At 44.5% G+C, this 17,075-nt stretch overlaps 1 protein-coding gene across 2 annotated transcripts in view; it reads left to right on the top strand.

Annotated features, from left to right (window-relative positions):
- Positions 1-124: 124 nt before the first annotated feature.
- Positions 125-17,075, top strand: part of Supt6h (SPT6 homolog, histone chaperone and transcription elongation factor) — a 39,600-nt gene continuing 22,649 nt past the window's right edge. Inside the window, exons 1-11 of one of the 2 annotated variants that reach the window (XM_004664615.2) lie at positions 125-274; positions 8,301-8,442; positions 9,389-9,544; positions 9,642-9,718; positions 10,026-10,218; positions 10,425-10,509; positions 11,579-11,852; positions 13,011-13,112; positions 13,336-13,452; positions 13,754-13,843; positions 14,027-14,169. In XM_004664615.2, the coding sequence (XP_004664672.1) occupies positions 8,334-8,442; positions 9,389-9,544; positions 9,642-9,718; positions 10,026-10,218; positions 10,425-10,509; positions 11,579-11,852; positions 13,011-13,112; positions 13,336-13,452; positions 13,754-13,843; positions 14,027-14,169 (1,346 nt within the window). In that variant the 5' untranslated portion in view covers positions 125-274; positions 8,301-8,333. Of the gene's footprint in view, positions 275-298; positions 316-8,300; positions 8,443-9,388; positions 9,545-9,641; positions 9,719-10,025; positions 10,219-10,424; positions 10,510-11,578; positions 11,853-13,010; positions 13,113-13,335; positions 13,453-13,753; positions 13,844-14,026; positions 14,170-17,075 lie in introns of those variants that run through there. The other variant, XM_045157980.1, reaches the window with a different exon arrangement.

Below are 17,075 nucleotides of genomic sequence, written 5' to 3'. Positions count from 1 at the left end.
GACCAAAACAAGGGAAAAAACCAACATTCCCCCCTTCGCCCCCCCCCCCCGCCCGCCACACCGGTGAGAGAAGACAGCACGGAACGTCCCGCCCCCTGCCAGTGACAGAGAGCCGGAAGTGACGGAGCACGTTTACGCCGCCGCGGCGCTGTGGTGGCGGCGGCCGAGGGGCCGTGCGGTGGGTCCGTACGATCGTTTTCCCAGTCTCGGTTCGACGACTCCATTTTCTTCGTCGGGGGTTTAACGTACCGGAGAGGCGGCAGGCTTCGAGCAGGTGAAGTTGCACTCGGAGCGTGTGTTTCTGGCACGGGTCAGGTTGGTGCACCGGACTCCAAGGGCCTGGTGGACCGGTCAGGGGATCGAGGCAGTGGAGAGCCGGGCTGCGGCTCATCCGAAGGGAGGGCCCCGGCCTGACCTGCTCTCCCGGGGAGGGATGGGGGGAACTCCGGGTAGCTCCTCCGAGGTGCAAGGGTCTGCCCGACCTGAAACCTGTGAAGAGGGTGGTTGGCTGTTGAATCAGCAGGCTCTCTGAGGTCGCATTTTCTCCGCAGTTTCTGGAAACTGGGCCGCGCGATAAGACTGAGACTGAAAGCGACTCCGGGTTTCTGACCTGGGATTCGATGCTCATCTTTAATTGCTCGAGGGTTTTTCAGTCCCAACCAGGCTTTCAGCAGTTCAACCATGACGATGGTGGCGTGGGCTGGATTTTAGGTCTTCTCATATTTTTGAATAATAGAACTTTTGTGTATGTGTGTGTGTTTCTGTGCTCCTATCTCTTTCTAAAGATGAGGTGTTCTTGTGGAAAGTATCTGAAAATCTCTCCATTCTCTGTAGATTCGTTTAGTTAAATACTTGTCAAAAGGCCTACCGTAGACAGCAGAAGGAGTTGTTAAATCAACTTTATCTTGTAGTTTCTGCCATGTTCTCCGCGTACTCAGTTTGAAGTGGCTGGAGCTGTTCATTCCTCTGGGTTATAGCAAGAAGTGATGCTAATTTTCCTTTACCAAGCAGCTTGATATTAATAGCTCTGTGGAAATCCAATGTAATATCAGAGGTAGCAAGGAAGTATTAAACTTTGGTAGATTAAGAAACATATTAATGACCTGGCCTTGGTGGTGCATACTTCTAATCACAGCATTGGAGAGGCTGAGGTGGAAGGATCACTGTGAGTTCAAGGCTACCCTGGACTACAGAGTGAATTCCAGGTCAACCTGGGCTTGAATGAGACCGTCCTGCCTCAAAAAAAATAATAATAATAATTTGATAAAGTTTTTTTTGTTTGTTTGTTTGTTTTTGTTTTTTCAAGGTAGGGTCTCTAGCTCAGGATGACCTGGAATTCACTATGTAGTCTCAGGCTGACCTCGAGCTCACAGTAATCCTTTGGCCTCTGTCTCCCAAGTGCTGCGATTAGAGGCATATACCACCACGCCCAGCTTGATAAGGTTTTAATTCTACTGTATATCTGAAATTACCAGTTGGTAATTTTTTTTTTTTTCGAGGTAGGGTCTCATTCTGACCCAGGCTGACCTGGAATTAACTGTGTAGTCTCAGGGTGGCCTCGAACTCACGGCAATCCTCTTACCATTGCCTCCCAAGTGGTGGGATTAAAGGCGTGTACCACCACACCCGACAGTTTGTAAATTTTTGATGTTTTATATACAAAAGCATGATTGCAGCAGTGGGGAGTCTGAGCCAGGAGCCCATTGATCATGAGTGTTAAATGTGGTTTATGTTGGGAGACCTTGTCAGAAAGAAAAACAGCTCTCAATTCCAGCACTCGGAAGGCAGAGGTAAGAGGATCACTGTGAGTTCAAGGCCACCCTGAGACTACATAGTGAATTCCAGGTCAGCTGGACAAGAGTGAAACCCTACCTCGAAAAACTAAAACAGCTCTCTCTTCAGCTGTTAATTTAAGATCCATTTCCATGACTATTGCCCCACCATCACAAATTTATTTTATTTGGTTGGCTTATGTAGCTATTAAATTAGCTTAGCATACTGCCAGTACTTGTAATAGTTTTAATTTCATCTAGGAATTAATTGCATCCTAAAGATTTGCTCTGCTTCCACATTCTTTTTTTGTTTATTTTTATTTATTTATTTGAGAATGACAGACAGAAAGAGGCAGAGAGAGAGAGAATGGGCATGCCAGGGCCTCCAGCCATTGCAAAGAACTCCAGACGCATGTGCCCCTTTGTGCATCTGGCATATGTGAGTCCTGGGGAATTGAGCCTCGAACCAGGGTCCTTGGACTTCACAGGCAAGTGCTGAACCACTAAGCCATGTCTGCAGCTCCCCTCTTTTTTAAAAGAAAAATTTTGAGAGAGAGTGGCCATGCAAGGGCCTTCAGCCACTGCAAACGAATTCCAGACACATGCAGCACCTTGTGCATCTGTATGGCTTTATGTGGGAACTGGGGAATTGAACCTGGGTCCTTTGGCTTCTCAGTGAAGGTCCTTAACCACTAAACCATCTCTTCAGACCCTACCTTAAACCCCTTTTATTTTGTTTGTTTGTTTTTGTTTTTCAAGGTAGGGTCTCCTAACCCAGGTCACTATGCACTCTCAGGGTGTGGTTAAACTCGTTGCAGTCCTTCTACCTCTGCCTCCCAAGTGCTGGGATTAAAAGTGTGGGCTACCACACCTGACACCCACCCATTTTTAATGTTTTTTTTCAAGGTAGGGTCTCCCTCTATTCCAGGCCGACCTGGAATTCACTGTGTTGTCTCAGGGTGGCCTTGAACTCATGGTGATCCTCCAACCTTTGCCTCCCAGCTACTGGAATTAAAGGCATATGCCACCATGCCCACTGCTTCCATATTCCTGATCTCAGCATAAATCATATTTGCTCATGAAACTGTTCCCTATTTTATGGTTTCCCTCATATGCACCTCCAGCCATTATCTTTCCAGACATGTGGCCTAGACTGACCCAGAATGATCAGTTTCTGCTGTTAGTGTCCTCAGGTGTGTATTACCAAGCTTGGTTTCATTATCCTAACACTGTGTGTGTGTGTGTGTGTGTGTGTGTGTGTGTGTGTGCGCGCACACACACACACACACACACTGATGTTGCACTCCTTGCTTGTGCCTGTGGTGGAGGCCTTACTCATTCAACCCATTGTTCCTTGAGACTGAGTCTTATAGATTTCAGAGTTTGCTGCCTTTCACAAGCCCCAGTAATTCTCTGGTCTTTACTCCCCATAGGACTGGTGTTACAGATGTGTATGGCTCTGCCTAGTTGTGTGTGTGAGACTAGCTGCTTACACTAGCGTTAGTGATTGAAACTCAAGTGGTCTCCGGTCCTCATGCTTGCTCAGGAAGCACACTTAACTACAAAGCCATCTCTTCCATCCTTTTTGTTTTGTTTTGTTTTCCGAGGTAGGGTTTCACTCTAGCCCAGGCTGACCTGGAATGCACTATGGAGTCTCAGGATGGCCTGGAACTCACAGCAACCCTCCTACTTCTGCCTCCTGAGTGCTGGGATTAAAGGTGTGTGCTACCACACCTGGCTCTAGTCTAGTCTTAACTAGACAGCATACCCTAGGAATCATCCGGTCTCTGCTTCCTGGATTATATTATGCACCATTGCTGTGCTCAGAATTTTACATGAGTTGTGGGGATCCAAATTTAGGCCCTTGTGCTTGTGTAGAAGTGCTATACCAACTGAACTGTCTCCTCTGCACTTATCTTTCCCTCCCCCACCCCCTTCAATTTTTCGAGGTAGGGTCTCATTCTAGTCCAGGCTTACCTGGAATTCAGTATTCTCAGGTTGGCACTGAACCCACAGTGACCCTCCTACCTCTGCCTCCTGAATGCTGGGATTAAAGGTGTGCACCACCATGTCTGGCTCTCATCCTTTTGTGAATTCATTATTATTATTTCTTTGAGATTGTGTCTCAGGTATCCAATGTTGTTCCTGAACTGGCTATGTAGCAGAGGATGATCTTGAATTTCTGATCTGCCTGTCTTTGTCTCCTGGTTGCTGGATTTCAGGTGTGCCATACCACACACCTGTGTATACATTACTGGGGACCAAATCCAGACTAGGCAAAGACTCTATCAACTAAGCAACATCCCTAGCTCAGCCTAGTGTTAGCCTAGCTAACACTTCACTTTTGAATTTCTTTTATTTAGCTGGCTATTCCTTTTAAGGCTGTCTTGTCTTGTCTGTTATTTTGAATTCAGGGTCTTATTGTATAGCCCAAGCTGGCCTGGAACTTGTGATCCTCCTTCCTCAACCTTTCTTATACTTCTTTTTACTAGTTACTTATCCTGCCTTCCTAATGTTCAATGTTATCCCAAGTCCTATGTGTGCTTCCTTTAGGTGATCCAGTTTCGTTTCTTTTTTAAAGTTAAAAAAAAAAACATTTATTATTTATTTTAGAGAAAGATAGACAGAGAGGCAGATCGAGAGAAAGAATGGGTGTGCCAGGGTCTCTGCCCATTGCAGATTAATTCCAGACTCATGTATCTGGCGCATGTCGGTTCTGAGGAATTAAATCTTGGTCCTTTAGCTTTGCAGGCAAGTGCCTTTAACCACTAAGCTATCTCTCCAGGCACCCCCCCCCCCCTTTCTTTTTTTCAAGGTAGGGTCTCACTCTGGCTCAGGCTGACCTGGAGTTCCCTATGTGGTCTCAGGGTGGCCTCGAACTTACAGCAATCCTCCTACCTCTGACTCCCTAGTCCCTATTGCTGGGATTAAGAGCATGCATCATCATGCCTGGCTACCTTTTTTTTTTTTTTTTTTTTAAAGGTAGGATCTCTCTCTTCCAGACTGACCTGGAATTCACTATGTAGTCTCAGTCTGGCCTCAAATTCTCAGCGATCCTCCTACCTCTGCCTTCTGAGTGTTGGGAAGCTGTGCACTACCACCCCTGGCTAGGTGATAGTTTCTATGGAATTTTATTTAACCTCTGAAAGCTGTGAACTCTCAAGTTTAAGTCTATGCTGAGACCTTTTTCTGTACTCCAGAATCACAATGTTAGAATGCCTGTTTAAAATCATCATCTCCATTTGAAGCTCGATGGTGACTCACACCTATTATCCATCCCTGCACTCTGGGAGGCAGAGATGAGTTCCAGATCAGCCTGGTCTAGTGATACTGACCTCAAAACACATTCACACAGATACATATATCCATGTGGATATCTCTTAGGTACCCCAAAGCAAATGTAACAACAACAGCAAAAAAAAAAAAAAAAAAAATCTCATGGGTTCTTTGATTGCATATGCAGTATTCCCAGTCTCATTAAAAGGTTCCCTCGGGGCTGGAGAGATGGCTTAGCGGTTAAGCGCTTGCCTGTGAAGCCTAAGGACCCCGGTTCGAAGCTCGATTCCCCAGGACCCACGTTAGCCAGATGCACAAGGGGGCGCACGCGTCTGGAGTTCGTTTGCAGTGGCTGGAAGCCCTGGCGCGCCCATTCTCTCTCTCTCTCTCTCTCTCTCTCTCTCTCTCTATCTATCTATCTGCCTCTTTCTCTTTCTGTCACTCTCAAGTAAATAAATAAAAATGAACAAAAAAAAAATTAAAAAAAAAAAGGTTCCCTCGGGCTGGAGAGATGGCTTAGTGATTAAGCGCTTGCCTGTGAAGCCTGAGGACCCCGGTTCGAAGCTCGGTTCCCCAGGTCCCACATTAGCCAGATGCACAAGGGGGCGCACGCATCTGGAGTTCGTTTGCAGAGACTGGAAGCCCTGGCACGCCCATTCTCTCTCTCTTCCTCTATCTGTCTTTCTCTCTGTATCTGTCACTCTCAAATAAATAAATAAATAATTTTAAAAAAAGGTTACTCATCCACGTAGTTGCCAAAGCCCTAACTTTTTTTTAATTCTCTCTCTTCCCCAGTCTTTCAGTAAATGCTGTAACTTTTACCTCCAAAATATATTTTAAACCGACCTGCTTCCCATCTTCACTGTTATCTCGTACTGTAAGCCATTATAGTCTCTCTGGATTACCACAATAGTTCCCTATTTTCTCTGTTTCCACTTAACTCTCTCCAATTTCTTTATTTATTCTGTTTTTTTTTTTTTTGAGATAGGGCTTCACGCTAGCCCAGGCTGACCTGGAATTCACTATGTAGTCTCAAGGTGGCCTTGAACTCACGGTAATCCTCCTACCTTTGCCTCCCGAGTGCTGGGATTAAAGACGTGTGCCACCACCCATGCTTCCACTTTATTTTCCATGTAGCAAGATCCTATTAAGTCTGGTCTTTTAATTTCTCTACATAAAACCCCAGTGGCTTTCCATGGCTTTCATGCTCTGCTTGAGCAAACCCTTCCTCCCTCATGTTCTGTTACCTTTACCATGCCTTGTCATTGGCCTAAGGACATTATCTACTACATGTTAAGTTCTTGGCCCACTTTGTCTACTGGATCTTCTGGCTATATATTGTATCCTGCCCATCCTTGACATAGTGGTATAATTAAATTTACCTTCTCAGAGGTAAAGATATGGGTACCTTCCTGGTTATTTTATTTATTTATTTTTACATTTTTTTATTTATTTGAGAGCAACAGACAGAGAGAGAAGAGGGAGATAGAGAGAATGGGCATGCCAGGGCCTCCAGCCACTGCAAATCAAACTCCAGAAGTGTGTGCTCCTTTGTGCATCTGGCTAACGTGGGTCCTGGGGAATCAAGCCTTGAACCGGGGTCCTTAGGCTTCACAGGCAAGCGCTTAACCGCTAAGCCATCTCTCCAGCCCATTTTATTTATTTATTTGGTTTTTCAAGGTGGGGTCTCATACAAGCTCAGGCTGACCTGGAATTCACTGTGTCATGTCAGGGTAGCCTCAAACTCGTGGCAATCCTCCTACTTCTGCCTCCCAAGTGCTGGGATTAAAGGTGTGCGCCACCATGCCTGGCTCCTTCCTGGTTCTTTTAGCAAGGTTATGTCTTGGACATATTTGGCATGTGTTAGATACTCACTAAATAAGTTTATTTGGGTGTTTTTTGTTTTTTTTTTTTTTTTTCAAGTAGGGTTTCCCAAGCACCTGGCTTTTTTTTTTTTTTTTTTTTTTTTTTTTTTTTTTTTTCAAGTAGGGTTTCCCAAGCACCTGGCTTTTTTTTTTTTTTTTTTGAGGTAGGGTCTTACTCTAGCTCAGGCTGACCTGGAACTCACTATGTAGTCTAAGGGTGGCCTCAAACTCATGGGGATCCTCCTACCTCTGTCTTCCAAGTGCTAGGATTAAATGTGTGTGCCACTGGCCTGGGCTTGAGTTTTTTCTTTTTATTATTTATTTGAAAGAGAGAAAATAGGTATGTCAGGGCCTCTAGCCACTTAAAACAAATTCCATATGCATGTACCACTTTTTTGTTTGTTTTTCAAGGTAAATTTACACTCTAGTCCAGGCTGACCTGGAATTCACTATGTAGTCTCAGGGTAGCCTCAAACTCACAATGATCCTCCTCCCTCTGCCTCCCAAGTGCTGGGATTAAAGGTGTGCGCCACCACGCCCGGGTTTAATTTTGCTTTCTTTGTTTGTTTGTTTTATTTTTTGAGGTAGGGTCTCACTCTAGCCCAGGCTGACCTGGAATTGACTATGTAGTCTCAGGGTAGCCTTGAACTCACAGTGATCCTCCTATCTCTGCCTCCCAAGTGCTGGGATTAAAGGCGTGTGCCACCATGCCCGGCTGATTGCCATTTTTTTTCTTTTTTTCTTTTTTTAAAATTTTTATTAGCATTTTCCATGATTATAAAAAAATATCCCATGGTAATTCCCACCCTCCCCCCCACACACACACTTTACCCTTGATTGCCATTTTTAAAAATATACATTAGGTGCTGGAGAGATGGCTTAGCGGTCAAGCGCTTGCCTGTGAAGCCTAAGGACCCCGGTTCAAGGCTCGGTTCCCCAGGTCCCACGTTAGCCAGATGCACAAGGGGGCGCACGCGTCTGGAGTTCGTTTGCAGAGGCTGGAAGCCCTGGCGTGCCCATTCTCTCTCTCTCCCTCTATCTGTCTTTCTCTCTGTGTCTGTCGCTCTCAAATAAATAAATAAATAAATAAAAATATGTATATACATTAGGTGTGCAACTCTAGAAGAACTGAGAAATGGAAAACATGAAGTCATCTAATAGTCTTCCAGTTCTGGAGATCAAATCCAAGGCTTCTTGCATGCTAGGCAAGTGCTCTATCACTGAGCCACCCCATAGTCTCATCCCCAGCCATCTGATTCTTACCAAGTGGCAGTGATTAAGTGGGTAGAGTCAAGGCAAATAGCTAAAAGGCTTTTGTAGGAAGGCTTAAGAACCCTCTATAAAATCCTATGTCTCATTTTTCCCTCCTAACTCCCTTTTTCTCTAGTCCTCTTCAAGAAGGCTGTGAGAAGCTTTAGCAATGTCTGATTTTGTGGAAAGCGAGGCTGAGGAGTCAGAGGAAGAATACAATGATGAAGGCGAAGTAGTGCCTCGAGTCACCAAGAAGTTTGTGGAGGAGGAAGATGATGGTGAGCAGATCACAGACTCTAGCATCTCCCCATTTTTCCTACGCTTTGTGTAGTTGGGTTCTTGCTATGAAAGGGCTGAGCACAGAACACCTAACAACATGAAGTACCAGCTTGAGAACATCCAGGCATTCTTAGAAAATACTTAGGGGCTGGAGAGATGGCTTAGCATTTAAGGTGTTTGCCTGCAAAGCCAAAGGATCCCGGTTTGATTCCCCAGGACCCATGTAAGCCAGATGCATGTGTCCAGAGGTCGTTTGCAGTGGCTGGAGGCCCTGACGCATCCATTATCTCTCTTTTTCTCCCTTCCTCTTTCTTCTTCCCAAATAAATTAAAATACATTTTTTTTAAAAAAGAAAATATTTAGAACATCTGTCCGCTGTGTGTCTAGCACAGTACCTAGAACTAGGAAGAAAAAAACAAAGATGCAACTAGAGTTTACATTAGTGGCTCAGGACAGTTAATAAATCCTTTGTAATGTTACCCACTTTTAGCTCTAGCAGTGTTTATGCACCCAGTTTACTATGTCTCTGGCCAGTCCCAACCTTTAACATTAGCAGCAGAGTAGAATTATGAAATAAGTTTGAAAGGAAAGGGAAAGGTGTAAATTTTAGCAAGAGGAGAAAGGAAGCACTACAGCACATGTGTTTGATAACTGAACAGAATGAGTTACTGCCAGCTGGAAGACTTGTAGTAATAACTTGAGGAGGCAGTAGCTGGGAAGATTATCTTTCCTAAGGACAGATGGTAATTGTGGAAAAGAAACTGTCCTTTCTACATCCTGCAGTCCCAAATCAGTAGCCATGTAAAATGCCTTTACATAAGGCAGAAAAGTTAACTCAAACTTGGGTCATTAGGTTCAGGGCAGATGGACAATTGAAGTAACTATCCCTACCCCACCCCCAACCTGTTCCCCAGTCTACATTGCCTCAGACACTTATATTTTCAGATGAAGAGGAGGAGGAGAACCTAGATGATCAGGATGAGCAAGGCAACTTGAAAGGCTTTATCAATGATGATGATGATGAAGAGGAAGGGGAGGAGGATGAAGGCAGTGACTCTGGTGATTCTGAGGATGATGTTGGCCACAAGAAGAGAAAACGCAGTGAGTAGCCTATCCCCCAGGTCAGATGAATTTGGGTGAGAGTTATAGTGGGAAAGAAACCTCCCTACCACCATGCGTAACACTTTGTTTTCTTCAGCATCTTTTGATGACCGCCTGGAGGATGATGATTTTGACCTCATTGAAGAGAATCTGGGTGTTAAAGTCAAAAGAGGAGTAAGTATTTTCTTTATCTTTGTCCCTGAGCTTGAAGGAGAAAGCTCTTATAAATAAGAGGATACATCTCCACAATGTAGGGACATTGGGGAAAATGCTGATGTTCCATGTCGTCATGTTGTGGAGCCTCGATTTGCACCCCCATCTAGGTGTGGGATCTCTTAAAGAAAACCTCACTTTCAAGGCCTCAGTACAATCTTTCCAATCCCTCTTCACTAATGTAATTGTGGGAGGAGGGGATTGAGACTGGAGTACACACATCCTTATACTAGACGTCTCCTGATAAGGCTACTTTTCTTGCTACTAGCAAAAGTACCGGCGTGTCAAAAAAATGTCAGATGATGAAGATGATGATGAAGAGGAATATGGCAAGGAAGAACACGAAAAAGAGGCTATCGCAGAGGAAATCTTCCAGGATGGGGAAGGGGAAGAAGGACAGGAAGCTGTGGAGGCCCCCATGGCTCCTCCAGAGGAAGAAGAGGAAGATGATGAGGAGTCAGGTATTAAGCAGGGAAACCAATGTTTGGATGTGTGTTGAATTTTCGAGCCCTAAGAATTGTGTGAGAATCACTCTTCAGTTATAGCACTTCACGTTTGGTACAAGGCAGTTCCCTTTTGGGAACCTACCTATTTGTCTCAATAGCAGGACTAAAGGCCTTCAAGCCAGGCCCCTGACTGAGCACTAACCTGTTCCTTCCCTACTTAGATATTGACGACTTCATTGTGGATGACGATGGACAGCCTCTGAAAAAACCCAAGTGGCGAAAAAAGCTTCCTGGATACACGGATGCGTGAGTAGAGTCTGGTACTACAGGGTGGTAATGAAGGCATTGAATACGGTCACTCAGGAAGATGTGAGGCCTCTGCCAAAAGTGGAATGTCCCCAGCTCTCAGCCATTTTGCTTCTATACCTCAGATTGCCTCTATTAGGCAGCAATGTTCAATTGCCCATGCAAGCCCTGAGAGCTCTATATATTCTTAGCCTTTAAGAGATTAGGGTAGAATCATGCATAGGCAGGGATCCAGCTTCCCTCTTCTGCCTGCAGCTCCATGTTGATTTGTTTATATATTGCTCTTCAAGCCTTTTGATGAAGATCAAGTATAGTATAAAGTTTTGTGGGGAGGAAAGGTGGCAGCGCCTAAGCTTGGAAGTTTTTGGTTTTTTTTTGGTTCATTTTTATTTATTTATTTGAGAGTGGCAGGGAGAGAGAGAGAATGAGCGTGCCAGGGCCTCCTACCACTGCCAACAAACTCAAGACGCATGTGTCCCTTGTACATCTGGCTAATGTGGGTCCTGGGGAATCGAGCCTCGAACTGGGGTCCTTAGGCTTCACAGGCAAGTGCTTAACAGCCAAGCCATCTCTCCAGCCCAAGCTTGGAAGTTTAAGTAAAGGGTTTTGTTAAGGAAATACTGTGAGGTCTTGGCAGAAGATGGAACCACTATCCTGTTACTATTTGATTCCTACTACTGGCAGGTGCAAAAGATGTTCCTGAAAACCCCTGGTAAGCAATAGTTTGCCCTTTACCTAAAAATATCTTCTCAGTACACCTGTATTCCACGGTAAATATGGTTCTCTTACTATTTTTTTTTTTTTTTTTTTTTTTTCCCTGAGGTAGGGTCTCACTCTGGTCCAAGCTGACCTGGAATTAACTCTGTCATCTCAGGGTGGCCTTGAACTCATGGCAATCCTCCTACCTCTGCCTCCCGAGTGCTGGGATTAAAGGCGTGCGCCACCACGCCCGGCTACTATTTTTCTTATTGCTGCCTTAGTCCCATGAAGTATGCATAGGACCTGAACAGGCGCTGAGTTTCTCCTCTTACACAATCCCAAGTCAACTGTCTCTTATTCTTACCCAAAGAGCCCTTCAAGAAGCCCAAGAGATCTTCGGCGTGGACTTTGACTATGACGAATTTGAAAAATACAATGAGTATGATGAAGAATTGGAGGAAGAGTATGAGTATGAGGATGATGAGGCCGAGGGTGAAATCCGAGTACGTCCCAAAAAGACCACGAAGAAACGTGTGAGCCGCAGAAGCATCTTTGAGATGTATGAGCCCAGTGAACTGGAAAGCAGCCACCTCACAGACCAGGACAACGAAATCCGAGCCACTGACTTGCCTGAGAGGTTCCAGGTAAGAAACCGGTGACCTCTGCCTTTTGTTGCTTCGTTATCACCTTGTAGCCAAGAAACAGTCTCATAACCATCTGACCTAGGTCCAGAGAGCCCATCATGTATAGGGAATATAGACCATAACTCTGTGCTATGGTTGAGATGGCAATCTAAAAAAATACTTTTTAATTTGTTTGCAGACAGAAGGAGAGAGAAACCTAGTGTATGGGTGGGCTAGAGACTCTGGCCACTGCAAATGAACTTGTGATACATGTGCACTATTTGTATTTGACTTTACATGGGTACTGGAGAAATGAACCCCAGCAACAAAGCAAGTATTTTTAACCACTGAGCCTTTCTTGAAATGGCATTTTCTTTTTTTTTCTCTTTAAATTATTTATTTGCAAGCAGAGAGAATGGGTGCACCAGGGCCTCTAGCCACTGCACATGATCTCCAGACATATGCACAACTTTGTGTATTTGGCTTTATAAGCATACTGAGAAATCAAATTCTGGTTGTTAGGCTTTACAGGCAAGTACCTCAGCCACTGAGCCATTTCTCTAGCCTATGTTGAAATGGCACTCTTCACATTGTTTTTAAAACAAGGTATCACTAAGTTACACTAAATTGACCTTGAACTTGTGATCCTCCTCCCCATCACTAAGTCTCCTGAGATTATAGATCTGCATCACCAGGCACAGCTTTGGGATAGCCTTCTCCCCTCCCCCAAGCATTTTTATTTTTTATTTGAGAGAGTGTGTGTGTGTGTGTGAGAAAGAAATAAATGGCACATCAGGGCCGGGCCTCTTGTTGCTGCAAACAAACTCTAGATGCCTGTACCTCTCTATACATTGGGCTTTACATGGGTAGTAGGTGATTGAACCTGGGCGGGCAGGCTTTACGCCTTTAACCACTGAGCCATTTCCCCAGCCTCAATTCTTGTTTGTTTGTTTGATTGATTGATTGGTTGGTTGGTGCTGGGAAGTGAACCTAGAAGCATTCTGCCACTGAGTTACATCCCAATGCTATGAGATAGCATTCTTTAGCAAATGTGGAAACTTAACTTTATGTCAGATGACATTGCTGGATAGTAAGATACGTACCTGAGGAATACATGTTTCTGTCTGAGTGTGTTTCCAAAGTAGGATACAAATAAAACCAGTCTCTTCTTCACTGCAGCTCCGCTCCATCCCAGTCAAGGGTGCTGAAGATGATGAACTAGAAGAAGAAGCTGACTGGATCTATAGAAATGCCTTTGCCACACCGACCATTTCTCTACAGGTATTCAAAAGTTTTGATATGCACCAGAAGCCACTTTATTAAAATAGGAAGCCATTCCTTCCCTGAACCATGCTTCTGTATCTGGGAAAGGGTATGTGTATATAAGAGATTTTTCTGTTTCTTTAGACAAGGTCGTCTGTTCATGAAACTATTATAAGTGGCAAGATGAAGCAGGTAATAGTGATTTGTTGGGTATTTTCTTCTCCCTTTTCTTCTACTATAGGAAAGCTGTGATTACCTAGACCGAGGGCAACCAACCAGCAGCTTCAGTCGAAAAGGGCCCAGCACAATTCAGAAGATCAAAGAGGCCCTGGGCTTCATGCGCAATCAACATTTCGAGGTAGTACCTTGAGCTCTAGTAGTAAACTGGCTAGAAATTCAATTAGAGGATGAACCAGGCAGTGAGCCCCCTTATTCGTCTTTACAAGTAGCCCCTTAACCCAAGAGGGACCAGCTGTCTTTTCTCCAGCATTATCTTCTCCACTGGGGAGAACACTGCTCTAGATGGACCAGATGGGGAGGCCACTCTTCTGATTGTTGAATTTCCTCAAATACTTGCCCAAGAAATCATAACTGTATCTGACAGAGAAGACACTTGCAAATCTTTCTTTTAAATGACTGCAGTTTCTTTGACATCTTAGGTGCCTTTTATTGCCTTCTACCGAAAGGAGTATGTGGAACCTGAGTTGCACATCAATGATCTGTGGAGGGTGTGGCAATGGGATGAAAAGGTAAGTCCCACAAGTAGCTGAGGATTGGGTTGGGCACCGCCATTATCAGGATACTACAAATGCAACCCAGAATTGCCAAGTTACCCCATCAGGTGTTCTAATAAAGGGGAGCAGGGTTGAATTGGGTTTTCAGTACTGATTACCAGTGCTTACTCCTGCCTTACCCTGCCTGCCCTGCCCTAGTGGACCCAGCTGAGAATCCGCAAAGAGAACCTTACGCGGCTATTTGAGAAGATGCAGGCTTACCAGTACGAGCAAATCTCTGCTGACCCTGACAAACCTCTAGCTGATGGCATCCGGGCTCTGGACACTACCGACATGGAGAGGTAGTACATGCAGGGATTGGTTCTGTTACAGGGAGCCTGCAAACCAAAGGCAGATCCACCAGGAGCAGTGTTACTTGGCAAAATTTGCAGCACAGAATCTCATCCCTTAGAAATCCAAATTGTCAATCCATCAGAAGTGAACTTTAGCTGGGTGTGGTGGTGCATGCCTTTAATTCCAACATTCAAAAGGCAGAGATAGGAAGATCGCCATGAGTTTGTGGCCTCCCTGACACTATATAGTGAATTCAAGGTCAGCCTGGGTCAGAGTGAGACCCTACCTCAAAAAAAAAAAAAAAAGTGAACTCTACAGCTGGAGAGATGACTGAATGGTTGAGTGTGTTCCTTGTGCAAGAATGAGGGCCTGAGGGTTCTTGAGACTGCCATGCTCACTAGACCTAAATAAAATAGCTGGGCATGACTATGTGTACTTTAACCCCAGTTCCTCAGGGGAGCACAGACCTGGGAATCTTCAGAGTGCTGCAAGCTCTGGTATTTGTAAAAGTACACTCTGGATCAAAAAAGACCAGGCAGGAGAGTGATAAAGTGGTTCACCCAATGTTCCCTTTCAGTCTCTGCAGGCAAGCCACCTTAGCCGATGTTGAGCACATAGGATACCACAAGGGTCCATGTATATATACCACATTGCCCATGCATGTAAACACAAGCAAAAATAATAGCTAACCAGGCATTGTATCATATGCCTTTAATCCCAATACTTAGTAGGTGGAGACAGGAGAATCAGGAGTTCAAGGTCAGTTTGGATTGCATCAAACTCTAGAAAAACAAAGTAGTGATCTTTCTGACAAAACCACCTTAGTTTTCCATATTGGTGTGTAGAAGACAAACACTGATTAATTTACCAAATTTTTAAAAATGCTTTATTCATTTATTTATTTGAGAGAGAGAAGGAAGCAGATAGAAAGAGAATGAGCATGCCAGGGCCTCTAGCCACTACAAACAAACTCCAGATGTGTGCGACCCCTTGTGCATCTGGCTTACATGGGTCCTGAGGAATTGAACCAGGGTCCTTAGACATTGCAGGCAAACGCTTTATCCATTGAGCCATTTCCCCAGCCCAACCATTTTTTTTTTAACTAAATATTTCTATTTATTTGAGAGAGAGAGAGAGAGAGAGAGAGAGAGAAAGATGAAGAGAGAATGGGTGCACCAGGTCCTCCAGCCTCTCCAAATGAACCAGATGCATACACCACCCTGTGCATGTGGCTTATGTGGGTTCTGGGGAATTGAACCTGGGTTCACAGGCAAGCTCCAGAACTGCTAAGCCAAGCCACTTCTCTAGCCTTACTTACTACAAAAAAATTTTTTAATGAGAGAGAATTGGCACACCAGGGCCTTAGTCACTGCAACAGAACTTCAGATGCTTTCACCACCTCGTACACTTGGGCGATCTTTGCACTTGTGTCACCTTGTATGTCTGACTAACGTGGGACCTGGGGATTCGAATATGGGTTCTTCAGCTTTATAGGCAAGCACCTTAACTGCTAAGCCATCTCTCCAACCCTTGTTTGTTTTTTCATTCATTCATTCGTTTGTTTTATGAGAGAGAATAGCTACTGTAATTGAACTCCAGACACTTGCATCACCATTTGCATCTGGCTTACATGGGATTTAGAGAGTCAAACATGGGTTCTTGGGCTTCTCAGGCAAGCACCTTAACCGCTAAGCCATCTCTTCAGCCCCTTGTTTGTTTCTTTGTTTTTGTTGTTTTGTTTTTTGAGGTAGGGTCTGGCTCTAACCCAGGCTGACCTGGAATTCATTGTGTAGTCTCAGTGTGGCCTTAAACTCACAGTGATCCTCCTATGTCTGCCTCCCAAGTGTTGGAATTAAAGGCATGCACCACCACACTGAGCTGATTTTGTTGTTTCTTACTTGTTTGTTTTTCTTTATTTGAGAGAGAGAAACAGGTAGGGAAAGAGAGAAAATGGGTGTGCCAGGGCCTCTAGCCACTGCACAAGAACTCTAGATACATGTGCCCCCTTGTGCATCTGGCTGAAATCAAACCTGGGTCCTTTGGCTTTGCAGGTAAGCACCTTAAAAACTAAGCCATTTTTCCATCCCTGTTTTTTTTGGGGGGGGGGTAGGGTTTTCCTCTAGCCCAGGCTGACCCAGAATTCACTATGTAGTTTCAGTGTGGCCTCAAATTTATGGTGATCCTCCTACCTCTTATCTCCCAAATGTTGGGATTAAAGGCATGCACCATCACACCCAGCTCAAATATATATGTATTTTATTATTTTATTTATTCATTTGAGAGAGAGAATGGGCACACCAAGGCCTCCAGCCACTGAAAACAAATTGCAGATGCATGCACCATCTTGTGCACCTGGCTTATGTGGGTCCTGGAGAATCCAGCCTGGGTCCTTAGGCTTCACAGCCAAGCACCTTAACCACTACACCATCTCTCCAGCCCAATAAAAATATTTTTAGAAGTTGGGCATGGTGGTACACGCCTTTAATCCCAGCACTCCGGAGGCAGAGGTAGGAAGATTGACATGAGTTCAAGGTTACCCTGAGACTATATAGTGAATTCCAGGTCAGCTTGAGCTAGAGTGAAATCCTACCTCAAGAAACCAAAATTTTTTTAATTTTAAAAATAAAGCTTGCTGGTCATGTTAAAAGAATCAGATATTCACATCAGATCTGGTGGCACACACTTGTAATCCCAGCACTTGGAAACCTGAGACAGGATAGAGTGTTCAACCTGAGCTACATAGTCCCTTTCTCAAACAACAGTAAAAGAGAAAGGACTTTTATTTATTTGAGAGAGAGCATGGGTATACCAGGACTTTTTGCCACTGCAAAGGAGCTCCAGATACATGCACCACTTCGTGCATTCAGCTTTACATTATGAATACTGGGAAATTGGATCCAGGATGTCAGGCATC

Source organism: Jaculus jaculus, chromosome 9 (genome assembly GCF_020740685.1).
Source record: "Jaculus jaculus isolate mJacJac1 chromosome 9, mJacJac1.mat.Y.cur, whole genome shotgun sequence".
In the NCBI taxonomy this organism is placed as follows: Eukaryota; Metazoa; Chordata; class Mammalia; order Rodentia; family Dipodidae; genus Jaculus; species Jaculus jaculus.
Note: the sequence above shows the minus strand (reverse complement) of the source record. Positions and strands in the feature narration are given on the sequence as shown.